Here is an 18,326-nt window from a genome sequence, read left to right on the forward strand (position 1 = left end):
TGTGTGTGTGTGTGTGTGTGTGAGTGTGCGTGTGTGTGTGTGTGTGTGTGTGTGTGTGTGTGTGTCCCTTTACTGCGCAACACACAATGACGAGAGCAGAGGGAGGAGGGGGGTGGGGGGGTGACAGGGCTCTGATCTCTCAGATAGGGAGATAGCCACCTGATTCAAATGGCTCGCTTGTTCCCGGCAGTCACTTGATCGGCGTGTGAACTGACTCCTCTCTTATTTACAATCAAATGCTGCTGCTGCACTGACCTGCCCAACCCAAGCCAGGACAAACCTGTCTGTCCCTTCTTCTGTCTGTCTCTCTCTGCCCTCAATTCTACGTCTCTCTCTCTCTCTCCAGTCCATACACACACACCCATGTACACACACAGGTGCACTCAGAATTGTTGTGATCGAAACTTCCACAGATGAGGCCGGTTATGATCACGTAGTCTTTTGAAACATGAGTTTGCTACTTTTTATCAATATGAGATAAGTTTGTTTGGAGTGAAATCTGAAAAATACTGAGTTGTTGATTATAGTGACATCAGAAATTATATATTTTTAAAGCAAGTTGGGGAATAACATACTACAAATATCTTTGGGTACACAAAGTATGCTACATTAGCAACGGAAAATACATGTTTTGGGATCCCTCAAGAGAAAATACTTTGCATCTTATGTTATTTAAGTGATTGAAGATGAATTATATTAATTGTTTTATTTAATGTTATTTAATGTTGAATAACCCCGCCTGAAACGCCTCGATTGGACTCCTTTATTTACTTCCTTGACATAGTGACCTCGCTATGTAACACTTGCGCTTCTATTGGCTAGCGATCCAACACATTGCGATTGGATAATTGGCGGGACATCACTATGCAGTTGACTGACCACAACAGAGCCAGCCACTTAACCAATCAGAGCAGACTGTGCTCTGGTTTCGGACAGAGGGTGAAAAGAGGTGCTGCACCACAGGCAGTAAGACAAAAATAAAGAACTTTTATAACATTAAAACGTGTAAACATGTCACAGTAGAGGCACAAAATACAAATGTGAACCTGAAAATGAATAGGGCCCCTTTAACGGATATTGTGTTTATTAAAATAATTTATCTTTTTCTGATGAGTTCTTGTGGATGGATGATGAAAAACTAAAGTTGGGTTATAGGAAGAGAGACTTTAGTGGCAGAGGGAAATGTATGAAAAAAAGGTTTGAAAGATTTGTATGCAATTTATGTACCTAACTCACTAACTAACCGTATGTGTGCCGTATAGGGTAAGGAATAAGGTTAAGGGTAATATTTTGAAACTTTTGTTATTTAAGCATAATGCTTAGCTCTATTTAATTTATTGTCCTGTGACTTTGTAATGCAGGAGCCAATACAAATGATTTTAATCTCATCTAATCTCATTTAATCTAATCTAAAGGGGGATTACATGTTTTAGGCCTACTCTTTAGATTATAGCAAAGGTTGACTTGCTGTGTTCCACTGATTAACAGACAATGTTAGCAGCATTTAAACCCTTTATTGTTTTTGAGGGAAAAATAAGGGGATAATAATAAAACAATGGTTACAAAAGTGAATCCATAACTTGTGTAAAATAAAAAATACTCATCTAAAACTCTCCCAAATGTGCTCTGGCCTGATTTAGGAGAAACAACAAGAGTCCAGTGCATCTGTCTGTCTGCCTGTCTGTCTGTAACTGTCCTGTCTGATTATCTCTCCCAGTCGGCCCCGAGGGGACACCCACACTGAAAGAGGCCACTCTTCCATTCAACAACAGCTTCTGTCAGAGAGTCGCAGAGAGGGAGAGGGAGACCTCAGAGTCACCAGCTCCAGAATAGCCCCATAGTGACTGATGCAATCAATCGAAATCTACACTACCGTCAACATGATCGACTGGGAACCAGCTCGTACGCTTAATAAAAGAAAAGAGCTGAACAAATGCGGAAACGTAGAGATGGAAGCGCCTGTGCAGTGTTCTTCCAAATTCACGGATACAGATGAGATTTGAGTGAAACAGTGCTCGTAAACACCCGGTCGCTGTGTTTTCAGAGTAGCATGAGTTTACTGTATTAAAAGCAGTGATATCTATCACCACGTGCAGAACATAACTGCAAGGCTCATATCACCGCGCAGTTTGAACCAGTCAAAACAAATGAATGTATAGGTATTCAGTGTCTACATGAGCTTTACTACTGTAGGCCTATATTGATGACAAGATGCTTGATTATGTTACAGCACTAATTATGACATTATCATCATCCTTAAGATTAACGGTGCCAGTAAATCGATCATGTAACAGCTTTTATGAGCTGTGATGTTAAACGGTTAATAATTAAGAGGGAATTTCTTCTTGTCAACAACCCACAGTGGGCCCTCCTAATGTCAGCTCCAAGTGTAGCTTCAGGAAATGTGTTTTATCATTTATTTTCTTTTGTAGGAGAGTTTAATTGGGTTTTTATTGACTTTCATTTTTTCTTAGAAACGTATGGAGGGAAACGCAGCAAACTGAATGAAGAATACCACTTGAACACCTGACATTTAAAGTATCCTGTTCAAAACTACAGGTGAAAAAAGTAAAACTATTTATTTTCTTATTAAGAGAAATACTGATTTGCATACATTTAAGGAAGATAAATCCTAAAATTGGATAAATACAGGTTCAACACTTAACAATATAGATAATTAAAGTGGAAACGTTTGAAATATTTAACTGAAGTAGAGATTTTTGCTCATGTTATGAGTCTTTTTTTTTGATAATTCAATTAAACTAATAGCATCAGAACATCAGCAGCTAATAACTTACAATAAGAAACAAAGTTTCACCAGAGTATGAGGATTATCTTGTGCCAACTTGTGGTGAAAGTAGAATAACTCTACAGACGTAAAGAGAAAAATAAACACTTAAGATGTTTTATTTCCACTAGTCTAAAAAGAGACATGTCATGGAAGCATAACAGCCAAATCCTATAAAAATTGACCAGTAAACCTTTTTACCTATAATGTCTGAATTCTAAAAATGCTCGTTACAGATGCTGATTCATTCAACAACTTGTAGAACACAGTGACAGTAAAGCAGCCGAGGTCAGATGAATAATTCACTACTGAAACAGATATGACATTTCCACATGGAGGAATGTAATCTGGGGTGATGTTCTGTGTGTCAACATGATTTGGTTTAACAGCCCAGTATCGCAGCACTGAAGGGTCTAAATTCAACTGCATGCGACACAAAAACATTGGGCAAGTGACATTTAGAGGATGCTTTCATCATCCACTGAGCATGCATGCTTTTATCTGATTCGTGAAGAGGGGAGGAAAACAGTGCAGACTGAGGGGAAACACAAGTGGGGAGTGTTGTCTGCAGGATGAGCTTGGCCTAAATATATGTGTGTGTGTGTGTGTGTGTGTGTGTGTGTGTGTGTGTGTGTGTGTGTGTGTGTGTGCGAGATATGTGTGTGTGTGTGTGTGTGTGTGTGTGTGTGTGTGTGTGTGTGTGTGTGTGTGTGTGTGTGTGTGTGTGTGTGTGTGTGTGTGTGTGTGTGTGTGTAGCTGGGAATACTTTCATAGTGAGTTTCAGGTTTTTCCTGTAAAATACACTTGTATAGAAAACACTTTGTCACACAAAGGCCTTTTTATGTGTCATTTCCTCCGAGCGCTGTGTCACTGTCTCCTCATCCATCTCTTAATAACTGAAGCCCTCTGGTCAGTGATGAACATAAAAACAGTCTTTTGTCCCTTCAAGCTTTTTATTGTTTAGCAATATAGTTGGTCTGGATGACGAAGAATTAAGGAAAGGCATACAATATAGAGTCTTTGCTCAGGAAAGGAACGTATTTAGTGTGTAATAAGAATGAAATGGTTATCCTGAAATAAGGAGTTACTGTATGAATTCTGTCTAAACAAAGAAGGTCCAAACACTGCTAGAGTTGGCGTTTCAGTGACTCAATGGTTCCATATTTTAATTCTGTTTCTATACTGTAAACTTTACAATAATGGCAAACAATGCCAAACCAATCTTTTGCCATAGTAGTAACATACAACTGTTTGTCTGTTATAGGTCCAGTGATTGGGGAGTTTGTGAGCCAGTTGATGCCTCTGCTGTGCTGCTGCCTTCAACCAGACAGAGACATAGAGATGAGGATGACCATCTTCACAATGCTTGCTAAGTTGCTACTAGATGCAACAAACACACTGGATTCCCAGGGGTGAGTGGTGCACATACACACAGAGCAAATGATCTTAAACAAAGTCTCACACACACAGCAGCTGACTTGTCCTAGTTAGTCATCACTTGAGGTCACATTGGGCTTAATTTGTTTGGGTTTTACTAGTCTCCAGTTTTCCAAGTCATCGTTATAAGTCATATTTTTAGAACTGACCTCACATTAACCTGCAAGTTAGCACCTCAGCCACAAGTAACCATAATCAGAGCCTGAGGTCATTGTTACTCTCACCTTCTTTAGGACTGGTGGTTGATTCAGGGTCATAAGATAGATGAACTCACTAAATGTATGAAGTCCCATTTGAGTTAACATGGTTCATCTGGGAGTATTGGTTACAGTAACTCAAAATATGGTTTTTTTCTTTCCAGCATACTTGAATCATACCAAAGGCAATTTATGTCTGAATTGTTCCTTGGTGATTTAGTAACATCTTTAAATGTTTATTGGCTAATTAATGACAAAGGATAGGCGTGAAGTCTGACACCCAGAGAGGAGCTCCCGTCTTTGGGGTCTTTCTGACTGCGCCCCCCCCCTCACCGTTCAGGGTCCTTCGATCCCTCAGCTGTGCAGCTTTCAGGCTGGACTCAGAGCTCTAATCTGAGGGAATGCATTAAGCCTGAGGCCCTTTCCAGCTGCTGCTGTCCATCAGAAAGACAAACCTTGTCCATTTTGTTTCCATGGAGACATCTGTGCAGTGTGTAACTAACGCTTAGCCTTCAGCCAAGGGGTCTGTAAGGACTCGTAGGTGTTTCCAACGGTGAATGTAAGGGATAGATGTTGGCATGAGTCTGGCGGCAGTGTAAAGAATATAAGACAAAATAATAACCTGTCAGCGAAAAATGTTGCATAAACAGAACATTTTGCCACCTTTGCCAAAAACGTGGAAATTGGAACTTTGTTCAGCTTTCATCAGGTTATTTTATCCATAAATGTGACCGTTAGACAAAAGGAGCCTCTGTCTCTTCCTCACTCTCAGTGCGCCCACCTGTGCTGCTAACTGCTTCTCTCGTTCCTCAGATATATCTCCGGTGCTCACAGGACCATCAGCAGACAGAAATCATGTTACACCTTCAAAAGGTTTCAAACAAATGCTTAACTGACAGTATGTGGGGCTGTGCGGTCTGCCATAATATTTCCATTCATACTCCTCTTATCCCTCCATTCATGATTTATGGCGCACACACACACACACACACTATATGTCATCAAGACGACAGTGATAGTTATAGAGAAAACCTCTTCTCTTTGTTCTACAACCAAAATGTCATAATGACAGTTCCAATATATAACAAGCAGAAAGGGAAAGTGTGTGCCTTTCATACACACACACACACACACACACACACACACACACACACACACACACACACACACACACACACACACACACATAATGTCTTTGTTTTATGTGGATTTGTGTGCTGTGATTAAAAAGCTGGATGTGAAATGTAAGTAGAAGGTGTAAGAAATGACAGTTCATCCTCTTTCCCTAAGATGTGGTGGGCAAAAATAATAGAGCGTGTGCTTTCATGCACGTGTGAACTGCATCAGGCACCCGTCTTTAGTCTTAATTTCAGCTTTCAAGACATAAAACAAGAAAACTGCTAGTTCTGTAAATTATTTATAACTTAAATCAAATGAGATTACCACTATTCTTTTATAAGGCCTTAAAAGCTAGACCCTGTAGTATAAAATATAATCACAATGGTAATAAAATAAGTATAATGCTAATGTGTGGATAATCATCAATGAAATAATCAAGCTGATGTTCAGAGTAATGAACTGCATTCCAGTGTTGCCTAACAAATGTTACTAAATGAAATACTGTGTCAAACATAAACGTATTAAACTGCGTGTATGCATAGACAGACAAGTGTCTTTTTTTCCTTTGCACATCATCCCTCCTTTGTGGAAAAAATGTCTTTCCATCTCCCGGCCTCCTTCGTGATGAGCTTTCATCACCTGTCAAAATGAAAAAACTGAGCTAGCAGTGCATGGTCCTTGGTCCTGGATGCGTTAGTGGCACGCTGTCTCCCTCTACTGGCACTGAAGCAATACAGCACATTTCATTCAATGTCATGAGAAGTTAGTCGTGACACCAGCTGAACAGCCAGAGGCGAGAGGCATCTACAAGAGTTGGTTTGGAGCAAAAGGCCAGTCTGCTAGTGTGTGAGAGAATGTCAGAGTGCTTAAGCCAGCATGGAAAACAGAGAGAAGGGAAAGGCAGACACCCAGATGTTGCACTCCTCGCCTCCTGCTTCTCCTCCTGCCCCCCCCCGCTCATCCTTCTGCTGTACATCAAGTGTGGGAACATGAGCTTGGTATAGCCCTTTTTGTTGTAGTAGCATTCCCAACAGCTATTATCGTTAGCGTGTCCTCAAAATGGGCAGCATTGTTTGCTAGCTGTTAAAAAATATAGAAATGCTAATATACTGTACCTCCATATGAAATACACACAGGAATGGAAACGTCTTCCTCTGCGATGTTCTGTCTCCATACTTTACTCTCTGCCCTCTTCCCAGGCATTTCCGTGACGAGGCAGAGAAGTTCCTGTGTGACGTCTTGCTTCCTAACCTGGTGTGGCGGGCAGGCCGTTCTGCAGCTGCCGTCCGCACCTCTGCCCTCAGCTGTCTGCTGGCCCTGCTGCATGGAGGGGCCATCGCACCTGGACAGGTACACACACAGAGGACGTGTGCAAATCTAAACATGACACACAGGGGTTACATTTGTTTCCACCTGTGCAATGCAAAGGGACCCATGAGCATTGAAAGCTAACACAGTATACGAAAGGTCTCCAGAAAAAAAAACGCACTACTGATCTCCAATCTGCAGAAACACTTTCATTGACCCAGCTGGAAAGGCATTCTTTTAACCCACAGGGAGTTGACATTTACTTCAAATTCTCTGTTTTGTCCATTTCACATGAAAATAGATGGTCCCACTTGGCCATTTGGGAAAGTATATCGTCAGCCATCTTTCTCTCCTTGGCTGAAGGAGTTGGCCGCGGCAGGTAGCAGGTGTACGCGGGGGCTAGCAGGTTCACATACCTTTGTCCCCCAGGAACAATGCTTCCACTGTTCTGGGCTCCGGTTGTTCGTAGAAACTATCACCGAGATATGCTCTTGCACCTGCCTGCCGGAGCATGTGCCCAGTTCCAGTATGTGAGCTAGCACACGCACATCTGGCTGAATGACCAGTTATCACCGGCTCACACTCCGCTTCTTTTCACACGTCTTTAACTACAAGGTTAAGCAAATAGCTGGGGGACAACATGAGCAGGTGTTTGGGTGTGCGATCACGTTTGTACCATCTAATGGCACCCGAACGTCTTCATAAGAATAGAACATCTGGAAAAGGGGTGACAGGGCTGTGTTCCTCTCCGAGTTGGGGTTCAAAATGTGGTTAAAGCAGAGGTGACATAATCATCAGCATGTGTGTATTTCCACAGGAAGTCAAACAGCTTTTTCATTTAGAAGGACAGTGTTTGCTCACTACTCCCTGTGATAACAATTAGTAGCTCCAGTTACACTTGGCACCCTCATCACTGATGTAATGCCGGATAACTCCTCTGCCAAATGTTCCTCCTGTTTCTGTCTCATTCTTTCCCTCTCCCCTCAATCCCTTTTTTACTGTTTTGCGTGGTTTCGATAGCAAACAGGCAGGATGACAGAGGGTTTTGCCATTAGCTAGCAGTCATTTCACCTTGTTTGTCCATTTCCTCTGCTTCTCATCTGTTGGTGTGATGAAAACATCGGTCTGCACTCGACATCTGATGATGGGCTCCATGCCCGTGTGTCTTTATAAACTGATTCAGAGCTGATCTGTCATCTTTGAGTGATATTTCACTTTGGAACCAAAATTCCCATAAATCCAAAAAGGAATAATAAAAATAAGTGTGTGGAAACTGTTAATCTTTCCGAAGGATGTTTTTTTGCTTTCACTAACTAGCCTTGTCTTTGCTACTTCTCATTGTTGACAACTGAGGGGTGCAAAGAACTGGAAAGAAGAAACATTTGAGAGGGTTTTGGAACTCAAAGGAAGTAGTCCTGACCAAAATGTCTCAAAGCAATCACTCCAGTCAGTTTCCATTTACCATTAGGGAAATCTTCACAATAACAAACTTTGCACAAAAACACCTTTTTAACTGTTGAATTAATTTCATACATATAATATAATTGTATTATTTGTACTTTGAGCTTGCCATTATTGATCTGTATGCTGGTCTGGGCCTTTCCTGTGTGCAGCTGCTGTGTCTGGAGGAGAAGGTGAGTCCCCAGGTGTTGTCGGCCCTGGAGGAGGACTCTCAGATGGCCCGGCTGCTGGCCTGTCGCTCCCTTTCCACCATACTCCGACTTATAGGAGCCAGTCTGCACCCTGAGGCCCTCAACAAGATCTACCCCGGTGGGTGCAGAACACACTTAACACTGACATTTACACTTTGCAAAAAATGCTGTAGATTACATCACAATTAATGTACATATGTATAATATTATAACAATGGTTATAATGACGTTAGAACTAAAGCAATTTACCCACTTAAAGGTCGCCTATTATGCAAAATCCACTTTTTCATGTCTTTTATACATAAACATGTGTCTCCGCTGTGTTGGGAGTGGCTCCTTATTTTTCATCTAAAGTAACATTCCCAGAATCAGCACTTTTGAAATAGGGCTGAAACAGAGGGGTTTATGGGATGCTGCAATGATCTGTTTGGTGTTTGGATCCAAACACTTCAGAGACATGTTTTTTATATAACTGAGACCTATAATATATTGATGAAAAACAGGATAATAGGGAACCTTTAATAGACGAAAGTTTTTGAGACGTTTTGTTGTGTGGTGGTGTTTTCCCACAGTGCTGCTGAAGCGTCTGGACGACAGCAGTGAGGAGGTGCGCAGCGTGGCCCTGCAGGCCCTCGGGCTGTGGCTCTCCAGCCTGACCAAAGACTACCCCCCCGAGCTCTATGCTGCTCATCTGCAGCTCCTCTTCCAGCAGCTCCTCCTGTACCTCGACGACCCCGACGACTCGGTGCAGGGCCAAGTGCTCGGTGAGACTGGGAGGGGTGTTTTAATCCTGCAACCTCAGATATGAGGGTGGAGTGTTGGGCATGATGGTAGCCTAACAGAAGATTATACACATGAGAGATAAGAGTGTGGGTCTTTTTAAAAGTGGACACAAACGTTCCTTTTTCCATATTTTCTCTCTGTGGGAGTACCACAGATTCTCCTTCTACTCTTTATGATTTCAAACATGTTGATGACAACCATGACTCATGACAAAGAAAGCCAGCTCTTTTTCTTTTGTCCTTTAATGCGCTGTTGACAATCCTTGATACCAATGCTGATAAGAATAAGGAGAGATTGTCAAGATAACAAACTCATGTGAATATACTGTAAATGACTTGAAACGATTATGACCGTGATCATCTGATAAGCGTTGCAGGAAGTACAGACAGTCATAATTGTGAAGGTGAGGTCACCATGAAAGCCTTAGCCATGATGATCCGCAGACCAGCCTGCTGTTTCCAAGAGGCTCACAGATGATGAGAGGAATAAGGGGTATCCTCTATCAAACACTAGATGATTGCCTGGCTCGCTGCCAGCAGATCCCCCCCTGTACTTTATTTCAAAAGAGCACTGTTATCCTTGCTTTCTACACCATTTATCACCAAAGCAGCTTCAGCAATTCTTCTTTCCAAAGCAAGCCCTTACAAGCAGGAGGTTGGCCTCAAACGTGAAACACAAGATCCAGATTAGGATTAGCACCCACCTCAGAGACACCATAGACGGATACATACACGGATTGGACATCACCTACAGGTCGGAAAAGTGAAAAAACAAGTGCCTTCAATCTGCATTTTTTTTCAAATAGCTAACATGGCAACTCCCGTATGAAGAAGTCCAGTTGCATAGAAGTTTGAGAAAAATGGCCCTACTTCTCAGCTGATTTATTACCTCCGTGAAAATATTTTCTGTAGGTTTATGGTCTCAATATCCAGTTTCAAGTCAAGAAGGCCAAACTTAAGACTTCAAAACAGTAGTATACAAACCTATAGGTGACATCATGTCGACTTCTTGTATAAAGTATATAAAGGAGACACTTCACAGGTTAATATGTGAGCTCTGATATATTATTAACTCCTTTGCCAGTTCACCTGGTGTAGACTCAGATGTGTGTGTGGCAAACCTCTGCCTCCCCTACCAGAGTCTCCTTTAAACACAGAACAGTCCCGCCTAATGGAAACCACATGGGGATCCCCCTTCCCCTCGCCGCCTTTCCAAATCTTTCCTCACGCCCATCCTGCTCAATCCCTTTGTCTTTTATCCATACTTCGAACTTGTTGATCTCATTCCCAGTGTTTTCAGACAGACCCGTAGCTGTGTTTTTATTGAGGAATCAATGGAAAGTCTTATTGGCTTTTTCGGAAGTGTGTAACCGGTGCTCAGCTCCTCTGGACTTCCACTCTCTCCCTCTCTCATGGATGTTAGCTGTCATTACTTCTGACACAGTGCAGGTGACACTGATGCCTTAGCCAGTCCAAAGAGGCCTCTCTACAGGGTCTCTCATCTTCATATGGCTAGTGATAGAGGGAAAGAAAAAAAAAAAGTGAGGAGAAATCATTCACACACATTTACCAGCTGCAGCTACGGACTCTGGCCCCGCAAAACCGCTTTGAAAGCATTTTTAAGGAATCTTTTTTATAGCCATTGGTTATCAAAATGACGGTTACTTTGACTACTGTTGGTAGAAAAACACATAGTAGATCAACTTTATGAGACGCCTTCGCCCACAGACAAAGGCTGTGTATTTCTTGTACCGAGTGATTTTCCGTAATGTTCAGGTGCTTTTTCAGGATTTTCTTTTAAAAAACCACTCGGGGCAGAATACTTCAGCAGCCTCTGGAAGTGTTTCAGCACATCAAGCCCTAACAGTGAAAAGATATCTGAGCCATTGTACCGGCTGCTGACAGCTCAGAGTCTCTTTGTGAAATAAGATGACCTCACATCTTGCTGAGTGATCGTGTGCATCTGACAGCACCCTTAACCGCCTGTGCCGCAAATATGGAAGCATTCCTCACTCTCATGCATGGCTCTGTTTGAAGATTTTTTTGTTCCTCCCCCCCCTCTCTGTGTCTTTGTTCCTCTTAATAGTTGATCCTATTCTAACGCTTCTTGAATTTCAAACGCATATCTGTAAAGTGGCTTGATGTGTGCAGCATGTCCTGACATCTCCTCCCTCCTTCTCTCACTCTCCACCCTGATAATCCCACCATCCTGGCAGCCCGGCTGCTACCTGCTCAGTCACACAGACACAGTTGGCACGGGTATAACTCACTTCTCACAAGTCCTCATTGTTCTCCTCGTATTCAAAGTCCCGCCACCCCACCTCTATCCCCTCTGAGTACAGTATACACAAAAGCTAAAATCCCCTCCATCGCCTTGAAGAACAGAGGCGGGTATCAGATGATGAGTTTACATGAGCTAAGTCATCCTGAGTGGCGGCATGTCACCACTGGGACAGCACTTCTGCATTGTGGTTTCGGAAGCATTTACCTCTTGACAGCGTTCACGTAATTCAATATACTCGAGAAAATCAGCAGAAGGTGTGGGAACAGCCGGAGGAACATTTTTGAACAGATGATTATTGCCTTCAAGTGGAAGGAAAGTGCATCTGCATTGTGTGACTTGTGTACTGTAGTTCATTACTGCCATCTGCTGGTGCACTGACACCTTTTTTTTAAAACTTTTTTACTAATAATATCAAGTTAAGACATTTACTTGTACCAGGTTAAAACGAAAAAACTTAATTTAACATTCAAAGTAAACATGATTTTATTGTGCCTGAATTTGAATAAGTGCATTAAAATGTTATATAAACTCTTCCGCCCCTGTTTTAAGGAGATAAATGTACCTCATTGATGGTCAATACCAACATGGAAGAAGTAAAAACAGGACATGGAGTCAGGATATGACCATCAAGCCCTTTCATTCACCGGAGATCCCCATCGTTGGTTGTAAACTAACTCTCCCATGAAGAATTAGGCTTAAAGGATTTTCAATTGAAGATCATGTTACAGAATAATGAGTATTCCTTTGTTTGTGTAAACATTTTTTAACTCCTGTCCTTTTTGTGTTTGGTTTTGTTTCTGTTTGTTTGTCCAGAGATCCTGAAGAAAGGTAGCTCAGTCCATCCGTCACTTCTGCAAAGGGAGGCGGAGGCGGTGAGAGACAAACAGCGGAGTCCTCTCTACTGCGACCAGCTGCTCCAGCACATCAGCTCTCTGCCAGCAGGGGCAGGAGCAGATTAATGTGCCTTACTTCAAAAAAAAATGTTCTCCTCACATTTTGAACCATTTATGAACCTATAACAACATGCTGGAAATAATATGATGGTGCATTTTTTTCTTAAAGACTTGATACCCTTAACATTACCTGATGTGTATTGGCCTTAAATGTATCATTCCTCATGGGGTGAGTAGGTGATCTCTGGTTCCTCTTTTAATTCAGAATGTCTCCTTCTCAATTTGTTAAAGAAGAGTTGTTTTGCTTTCATTCTTCTTCTTCTTGAGTCTGTTCCTATGTACAGTTTTAAGGAAGACAAACCCAGTGTGTTTAAATGTGTTATTAATGTACTGATGAGTCTTCTTTGTGCCTTCCTGAACCCAAACTCTCAGCAAGTTGTGATTGTTGTCTTTAAAATAAATAAATGAAATGATATTCTTAAATAGTATGTCAATATCTTTTAAAACTATCTAAAAATAATAATGGTTTTAGGTCCTGTAGACATTGTGAAAACCAGTATTTTTACATAGTTCTCGTAAAGTCACTTCACCTTTTATTAGTTGCATCACATGGCAATGGGCTAGTTCCATTTTTATTTGGAATGCTCTGACCTAAATATGTTTGTATCTATATTTTATTTTTCAAACTTCAGATAGACTTGCCACCCTCTCCTCCTTCCTCCCATGTCCCATACATCCTCTGCACCATCAATAAGTGAAATGTGTGTGTCTGTGCGCGTGCGTGTGTGTGCGTGCCTGTGTGATCTGCTTGCCTGCACCATGTGAGTGCTACCGGCAGAACAACGGCTTGAAACGACGGGTCTTCCAACGTACGGTTCGTGACATAATACCGTTTAAGATGCTGCAGATCGGGGATGAGGTGGTGTATTTCTCGGCGTTGTTTCTGCTCGTGGTGTTGGGCACGCGGAGCGCCACGGGGGCCTCTCTCATCACCGCTTTCCTCTACGTCTTCATGGTGATGTTCCGGTTTCCTCCGGTGCCGGCGGACCAGGCCGGCCGTGTCCTCCGGCCCGGGGCTCCATCAGGCGGGGTCTTGGTGGTGGCGCACCGCGGGGGCAGCCATGATGCTCCGGAGAACACCTTGGCGGCGATCAGAGAGGTCTCATGCATCTGTCATGTGTTTAGCTGGAAACATAGATCTATGCATGTTTAACAGAGCAAAAGTAGCATACTAGGCTAGATAAATGATGGCTACAAATATATAATAACACAGAATTGCATAATAGCTAGTCCAATTAGATGTAGCAATATAGTATTACAGTCCCCGAAATAATATAGTCAATTCCATTTGAACGATTTATGTATGGACTGCTCAGGCTTTGAATGTCGTGAGTTGGCTTGAAGCATTGTAAGCAGAGCACCACATCTGCTGCTGGTTCAGTTTCTATCAGATCAGTAGCTTACCCTTGAACATTTGTTAATGCCATTCACTCACACTCTTTTTATTTCTACACACAATTATTTCTCCATGTTTGTTACATACTGAAGTTGCTGAGTCGGCTTGCTTGTTGTGCTCTTTACTGTCCTGCATGCACCGCAGTGAAGTTTGATATGTGATATTGTCTATACAGGCAGAGGATGGTTACCTCATATCCGAGCCTTCACTCTTAATTACAGGGCATCACTTAGAGATACTCAGTAAATCACCTTTTGAATTACACAAAACCAATGTTATTTCCACTACCTGCTGACTCCTGAATATTAGTGACAGGCATGGCTAAATATATATAGCTTTCATGTCTTGTGACCAAACAAGACCAATTAAATGCATATTTATATTACCACAATGGACAAGTATGAGGCTTTTCTTTTGATATGATTTTAGTGTTTAGTTATATTTTTCTTTGAATACTGTATGTATTGTAGCCTACTGCTTTATCGAAGAGTCTCAAATCTTTACAAAAGCTACGATTCAGAGCATTGATTTGGAGTCATGCGGTCACATAAGATGAAAGCTTTCAAGAATAATTAAGTCTTCACTCAATTAAAAACTGCTGAATTTTCACAAAAATATTAATTTAAAAAATAAGCACTTAAACTACAATAATTTACACTATCAAAGCTGTCTTTTTGTGTAATTTTCCACCTGGTATTGTCCTGCTTTAGGCCAGTAGGAACGGGGCCACTGGCGTGGAGCTGGACCTGAGCTTCACGGCAGAGGGGGTGCCCGTCCTCATGCACGATGAGACGGTGGACCGCACCACCAACGGCTCTGGACCAGTTAGCAAACTGCAGCTGGCCCAGCTTAAGAGACTAGATGCTGCTGTTCGTCACAGGCTGAGGTATGCTGCATTATATCATTTGTTAATGGTGTGATTTAAATCTTAGATAAAGAAGGACTACATGCACAGGGATTACATACTTTATGTATTACATTCATACTATAAAGTTTGAGTTGCAGAAATATAGTTTTTATGAGTGATCTATTTCCTCTCAGAAAGTGTCTTTCCTCATAAAATGTAAAGACTAAAAAAAGGGGCAAAATAAACAGACTTAAAACATGAAAGCGTAATACACTGAAACTTTACCTCACTTTTGAATTAAGAACCTGTCATGATTTCTTTCCTCTCCAGAGACAAATACAGTGGAGAGAAGGTCCCAACTCTGCAGGAGGCAGTGGAGGAATCCATCAGACAACAGCTCACCATCTTCTTCAATGTCAAAGGTCAACCTGATAAGGTAGTGAATATTATATAAGACTTGAGTATATGGATATATTTATACCAATAGAGTGGCTCATAATAGCTTATAGACCTACTCGATAGCTGACTAAACCGAAATCAGCAAAGAGGGCCAATCAGATTGCTTTTAATTTACCTTCGTGCTGATCCTTTTAAGAGGCCCTCATTTCAGTTATCTTTAACTGAACCAACTTATGCCTTTTTTTCCTGCTTGTAGAAATGTGATGTGTTTTCCTGTTTTCCAGGCTGCGTCAGTGCTTCATGAGATGTATAAGAAGTTTCCTGCCCTTTACAATAGCAGCATTGTTTCTTCCTTTGAACCAAAAGTAATCTACAAGGTAACACATAATCAACACAAATAATTAAAATTGACTTTAGAAAGCTGTTTTAATGATTATTGATTTGCCTGAGGTATTTGAATAATTATTGTCCTTTTTTGTCATTTTCTTTTACTGACTTTATTTCTTTACATTATTACTCCTATTTTATTTTCTATTAATGGCACCAAAGATGGCTTTCTGGTTTGTTGCTGCTTTAAACTGAACCATCACACATATTTTAATAAAAGTACCAAAAGAGCCACACCCTCCTCCTCATTTTGACTGTATTGTGTTGACTTTTACACTTTTTTTACCCATAGATGCGTCAGACGGACCCCAACGTGGTCACAGCTCTCATCCACCGCCCTTGGAGACTGAGCCGCTTTACCGACGGCGCCCCCCGGTCCCTGTCCATCTCGGGTCAGGTGTGGACGGGGGTTCTGGACATCTTGTTGGACTGGGCCCACCACCACATACTGTGGAAACTCTGCGGTGTCTCTGCCATCCTCATGCAGAAGGACTACATCTCACTGTAGGTCAAATGTTATTTAATTATATAGTTACAAGGCACAGTCACGAAGCAAGTCATGGGGTTTAAGATAATCCTACAGGATGTTAAGAAGAATCTTTTTATAATATGTTCCTGTCTATAATGCTTTGTTATAAAATCAGACATAATCAATGGCTGGGTGTCCGCCTAGGCATATAGGAAATTATAAATCAAAACAGCAACATATAAAACACTGCTAAAACTATAATAGCCACCACAGCAAGGGCTCCCAACATCAATCTGATGGGTCACAAGATGATTAAAGTCTTCTCTGCCAACAAAAGGTGATTAACATCTTGTAGCCTTTAGTCACTTGCAAATAATAAAATGGCAACAGAAAAACATTCAAATAGAGATTCAAGGTTGTGCTGATGTGATAAGAGTTTGATTAAAAACTGGGTGTTGATATGATCAAGTCATCCCAAGTCATGAGAGGACACTGCCTTGTTTAAAGGATCACTTAACAGTACATGCAACTTTGTTTTACTGGTTATGGAATGTTCCTTGTATTTACTGATATGTATTTTTGTTTCCTCTTTCTTCTTTCTCTTAGGGACTACGTTCAGTACTGGGCAGAGCGAGGTGTGGAGGTGGTGGGCTGGACGGTCAACACCGCTGTGGAGAAAGACTTCTACCAAAACATGCTGAAGATTGGATACCTGACCGACAGTCTGCTGGAAGACTTTGATCCTCAATACTGATAAACACACACACACACACACACACACACACACACACACACACACACACACACACACACACAACACACACACATACACATACACATACACATACACATACACACACACACACACACACACACACACACACACACACACAGGGATGATTAAGTGTTTTCCACTTTCCACATCTTCTTAATGAACTAAGAAGTTGGAAATGCCGTAGTGACCCAAATAACTTCATGATTGCCAAAAGAATAACATTTACCATTTCCTTCTCCTTTGTAAGAACAAAACATACTTAAATACTCTAAGTGAAGATAATTACAAGCTAGAAAATTGGTGCTACCTAACTTTATGGTGGCAATCAAACCACCCAAAAATAAGATTTACTGTAGAGGTAAGAAAATGTTATTAACTGTAGCTGGTATACAGGTAGTTTCCCTTTTTAAATCTACAGACACATCAAAACAATCAAACTCAGCTGTATACTACCTTGTCTATATCCTACTACCAGCAGCAATACCACTAGCTCTCCTGGACCAGGGATTTGGATTAGACAACCTTAAAGATATTTGTTCCATTCTGGGCTGATCTTTCAGAGGCTTTAAAGAGACCAGTGTACATAGTTGTAGACATATTGGTAATGTATCATATCATTGCTTGCTATCATGATATTTATTTAATAATGAACTCTAGAATATATTGTTAATATTAAAGAATGATGATACTTGATTGTTTAGAACCTGAATCCTTATATTCTGCGAGTATAGATGTCAAGGCAAAGATTATTTAACATGAACTCCAACATTATTTGTGTGATGTTACGTCTTTAAGACTCTCATTATGAATCATCAGAGAAGGAACACTTTTTGCTATTCATTGAGAAATGTTTACTATGAATAACAGTTGTGCCCGAAACTGACCTAGTTGCAATAAATATGTAATGTTGTTATATATTTGTGTTTGAAAATTCATTTCATAGAGGTTTAAAAAAAAAAAAAACTTTCCTCTGCCTTTTATTTCCTGCAGTGTAAAGAATGTCATATTGTAAAAAGATCTTCATAGGCTTGAAACTTGAATAAAGCTTCACAATGTAAATCAACAATGCCTTATTAAATACTAAATTATTTAATGTTTTAAATGTGTCATTTTGTGAGACTTTTATGTAATTTCTGTTAATGGCCAGCTGTGCGTCTTTGTTAACCCATAGTTTAGCTTTCCATGAATTCAGTCAGTATATAGTAAAGCTTGGTTGCATTGTAAACATGGTTGAGTGTGCTGTATGTGGTTGCACTTGGCTTCACCTGTGTGTACTGTAAACACAGAGACGTTGGGCAGATGGGGGCTACATGAAGGAGCAGTTAAAGGGGGCTTTCTAAATCTGGCAGAGCTAGTGTCATGGCTGCCAGATTTGGCACCCCCTCTGTAACTTTGGCCAGGATGGTCATCATCATAGAAAGAACCCTGCCCTGGTGTTAGATTTCCCTATATTTTTAGGCAAACAAAAGCAATTTACTCTGATCAGGTGAAATAACTAATAATCCCCCTCCTCATTATACAAGACTACAACAC

The 18,326-nt window shown here is 41.1% G+C and overlaps 2 protein-coding genes across 2 annotated transcripts in view; both read left to right on the plus strand.

Annotated features, from left to right (window-relative positions):
- Window positions 1–12,915, plus strand: part of dnaaf5 (dynein axonemal assembly factor 5) — a 24,750-nt gene extending 11,835 nt beyond the window's left edge. Inside the window, exons 2-6 of the mRNA XM_010788113.1 lie at window positions 4,053–4,200; window positions 6,741–6,891; window positions 8,463–8,619; window positions 9,074–9,265; window positions 12,381–12,915. Of these exons, the coding sequence (XP_010786415.1) occupies window positions 4,085–4,200; window positions 6,741–6,891; window positions 8,463–8,619; window positions 9,074–9,265; window positions 12,381–12,526 (762 nt within the window). The 5' untranslated portion in view covers window positions 4,053–4,084 and the 3' untranslated portion in view covers window positions 12,527–12,915. The remainder of the gene's footprint in view (window positions 1–4,052; window positions 4,201–6,740; window positions 6,892–8,462; window positions 8,620–9,073; window positions 9,266–12,380) is intronic.
- Window positions 12,916–13,219: 304 nt separating this feature from the next.
- On the plus strand, window positions 13,220–16,839 carry LOC104960149 (glycerophosphodiester phosphodiesterase 1). The gene is made up of 6 exons (XM_010788114.1): window positions 13,220–13,619; window positions 14,627–14,802; window positions 15,094–15,199; window positions 15,447–15,539; window positions 15,842–16,053; window positions 16,625–16,839. Exons 1-6 carry the CDS (start codon window positions 13,359–13,361, stop codon window positions 16,770–16,772), a joined length of 996 nt encoding a protein of 331 aa, XP_010786416.1. The 5' UTR covers window positions 13,220–13,358; the 3' UTR covers window positions 16,773–16,839.
- Window positions 16,840–18,326: the final 1,487 nt, after the last annotated feature.

This window comes from Notothenia coriiceps, unplaced genomic scaffold, assembly GCF_000735185.1.
Source record: "Notothenia coriiceps isolate Sejong01 unplaced genomic scaffold, NC01 NC01_scaffold00031603, whole genome shotgun sequence".
Classification (NCBI taxonomy): domain Eukaryota; kingdom Metazoa; phylum Chordata; class Actinopteri; order Perciformes; family Nototheniidae; genus Notothenia; species Notothenia coriiceps.

Excerpts from the sequence above, each read along its gene's own strand:
- LOC104960149 (XM_010788114.1), top strand. The coding sequence starts at position 13,359 with ATGCTGCAGATCGGGGATGAGGTGGTGTATTTCTCGGCGTTGTTTCTG. Across the intron at positions 13,620-14,626 it reads CCTTGGCGGCGATCAGAGAG|GCCAGTAGGAACGGGGCCAC; the intron begins GTCTCATGCATC and ends GTCCTGCTTTAG. Across the intron at positions 16,054-16,624 it reads CAGAAGGACTACATCTCACT|GGACTACGTTCAGTACTGGG; the intron begins GTAGGTCAAATG and ends TCTTTCTCTTAG.